This window comes from Diaphorina citri, unplaced genomic scaffold (assembly GCF_000475195.1).
Source record: "Diaphorina citri unplaced genomic scaffold, Diaci psyllid genome assembly version 1.1 scaffold2230, whole genome shotgun sequence".
In the NCBI taxonomy this organism is placed as follows: Eukaryota; Metazoa; Arthropoda; class Insecta; order Hemiptera; family Psyllidae; genus Diaphorina; species Diaphorina citri.
In genome coordinates, this window is record NW_007379655.1 from 1 (window position 1) to 2500 (window position 2500).

Genomic DNA, 2500 nt, shown 5'->3' on the forward strand with positions numbered 1-2500 from the left:
AAAGATCAGCAACTGGTACAGCTCCTTGTACAAGGTAAGTTACTTCTGTCAGGCTAGTAATGTCTATGGGAAAGATCAACTGGTACAGCTCCTTGTACGAGGTAAGTTAACTTGTACGAGGTAAGTTCTCACAGGCAACTTTTATAGCGTATACCTATGCTTAATCATTATATGCATAGACTTGATCCCAACATCCAAGACAAGTGCAACCAATGCAACACAGGACCTCACGATGTGCATCATCTGTTCCATTGCCCAGCTCACCCAACTACATTGACAGTACGAGACCTTTGGGATAAACCAAAAGATGTTGCCTTATTCCTGGCCTTGGACCTCAGAGAAGAACATACCGTGGAAATTTGATGACTCGCTGCCTGCTGCTACAACAACAACATAGCGTACCTATTGTTTAAGAAACGGAGACACAGATTTCCAGAATGCAAACTGAACTTTATTGTAATAAATCATCTGGCCAACACATGCTTTTTTTTTTTTTTTTTGTAAGTCCAAAGATCGTCCTCACTCAGTACATAATCATTCACGTCATTCACAGGACTTTCACACTTAAACTGGCTCATATACACAGCATTCCTCTTCAGTATTTTTCAATTTACAAAGCGAATCCTGCGCCACGAAAGAAAATTCTACCGACTGCGCCATGTTTAAGAAACGGAGACACAGATTTCCAGAATGCAAACTGAACTTTATTGTATTAAATCATCTGGCCAAACACCTATTACCAACCTACTATAATAAGTAATCCCCCCAAAAAATACCACTTCGTGGCATAAAAAAGACCCCGCCAAGTCGTTCCTCCCAAAATCAATCAAGTGCCCACAAAAAATAAACAAAAATCCATCCCACCCCAAAAAAGATTAGAAATCAATTTTGTACCCCGCCTTTTATTCACTTCATAATTTGTGTCCTCCTACTTCACGTAGTACCTACCTTTCTTTCCCCTCATTGCACTCCTCTTTCCTCTAATATTACTTCTGCTTCACTGCATTGGCGGCGTGCCACCTACCTTTCTTTACCCCCATTGCACTCCTCTTTCCTCTAATCTCACTTCTGCTTCACTGCATTGGCGGCGGGCCATCGATTTATTTTTAAAGCATTGCACGCCGCCAATGCAGTGAAGCAGAAGTGAGATTAGAGGAAAGACGAGTGCAATGAGGGTAAAGAAAGGTAGGTGGCACGCCGCCAATGCAGTGAAGCAAAAGTAATATTAGAGAAAGAGGAGTGCAATGAGGGGAAAGAAAGGTAGGTACCTACTACGTGAAGTAGGAGGACACAAATTATGAAGTGAATAAAAGGCGGGGTACAAAATTGATCTCTAATCTTTTTTGGGGTGGGTGTGTGTGTGTGTGTGTGTGTGTGTGTGTGTGTGTGTGTGTGTGTGTGTGTGTGTGTGTGTGTGTGTGTGTGTGTGTGTGTGTGTGTGTGTGTGTGTGTGTGTGTGTGTGTGTGTGTGTGTGTGTGTGTGTGTGTGTGTGTGTGTGTGTGTGTGTGTGTGTGTGTGTGTGTGTGTGTGTGTGTGTGTGTGTGTGTGTGTGTGTGTGTGTGTGTGTGTGTGTGTGTGTGTGTGTGTGTGTGTGTGTGTGTGTGTGTGTGTGTGTGTGTGTGTGTGTGTGTGTGTGTGTGTGTGTGTGTGTGTGTGTGTGTGTGTGTGTGTGTGTGTGTGTGTGTGTGTGTGTGTGTGTGTGTGTGTGTGTGTGTGTGTGTGTGTGTGTGTGTGTGTGTGTGTGTGTGTGTGTGTGTGTGTGTGTGTGTGTGTGTGTGTGTGTGTGTGTGTGTGTGTGTGTGTGTGTGTGTGTGTGTGTGTGTGTGTGTGTGTGTGTGTGTGTGTGTGTGTGTGTGTGTGTGTGTGTGTGTGTGTGTGTGTGTGTGTGTGTGTGTGTGTGTGTGTGTGTGTGTGTGTGTGTGTGTGTGTGTGTGTGTGTGTGTGTGTGTGTGTGTGTGTGTGTGTGTGTGTGTGTGTGTGTGTGTGTGTGTGTGTGTGTGTGTGTGTGTGTGTGTGTGTGTGTGTGTGTGTGTGTGTGTGTGTGTGTGTGTGTGTGTGTGTGTGTGTGTGTGTGTGTGTGTGTGTGTGTGTGTGTGTGTGTGTGTGTGTGTGTGTGTGTGTGTGTGTGTGTGTGTGTGTGTGTGTGTGTGTGTGTGTGTGTGTGTGTGTGTGTGTGTGTGTGTGTGTGTGTGTGTGTGTGTGTGTGTGTGTGTGTGTGTGTGTGTGTGTGTGTGTGTGTGTGTGTGTGTGTGTGTGTGTGTGTGTGTGTGTGTGTGTGTGTGTGTGTGTGTGTGTGTGTGTGTGTGTGTGTGTGTGTGTGTGTGTGTGTGTGTGTGTGTGTGTGTGTGTGTGTGTGTGTGTGTGTGTGTGTGTGTGTGTGTGTGTGTGTGTGTGTGTGTGTGTGTGTGTGTGTGTGTGTGTGTGTGTGTGTGTGTGTGTGTGTGTGTGTGTGTGTGTGTGTGTGTGTGTGTGTGTGTGTGTGTGTGTGTGTGTGTGTGT

General features: G+C 45.5%; 1 protein-coding gene across 1 annotated transcript in view; it reads left to right on the plus strand.

Moving 5' to 3' along the window:
• Positions 1-59: 59 nt before the first annotated feature.
• LOC103518529 (Down syndrome cell adhesion molecule-like protein Dscam2) overlaps positions 60-2500 on the plus strand; it is a 42047-nt gene continuing 39606 nt past the window's right edge. The window contains 1 exon segment of the mRNA XM_026830291.1: positions 60-101. Within this exon segment, the coding sequence (XP_026686092.1) occupies positions 60-101 (42 nt within the window).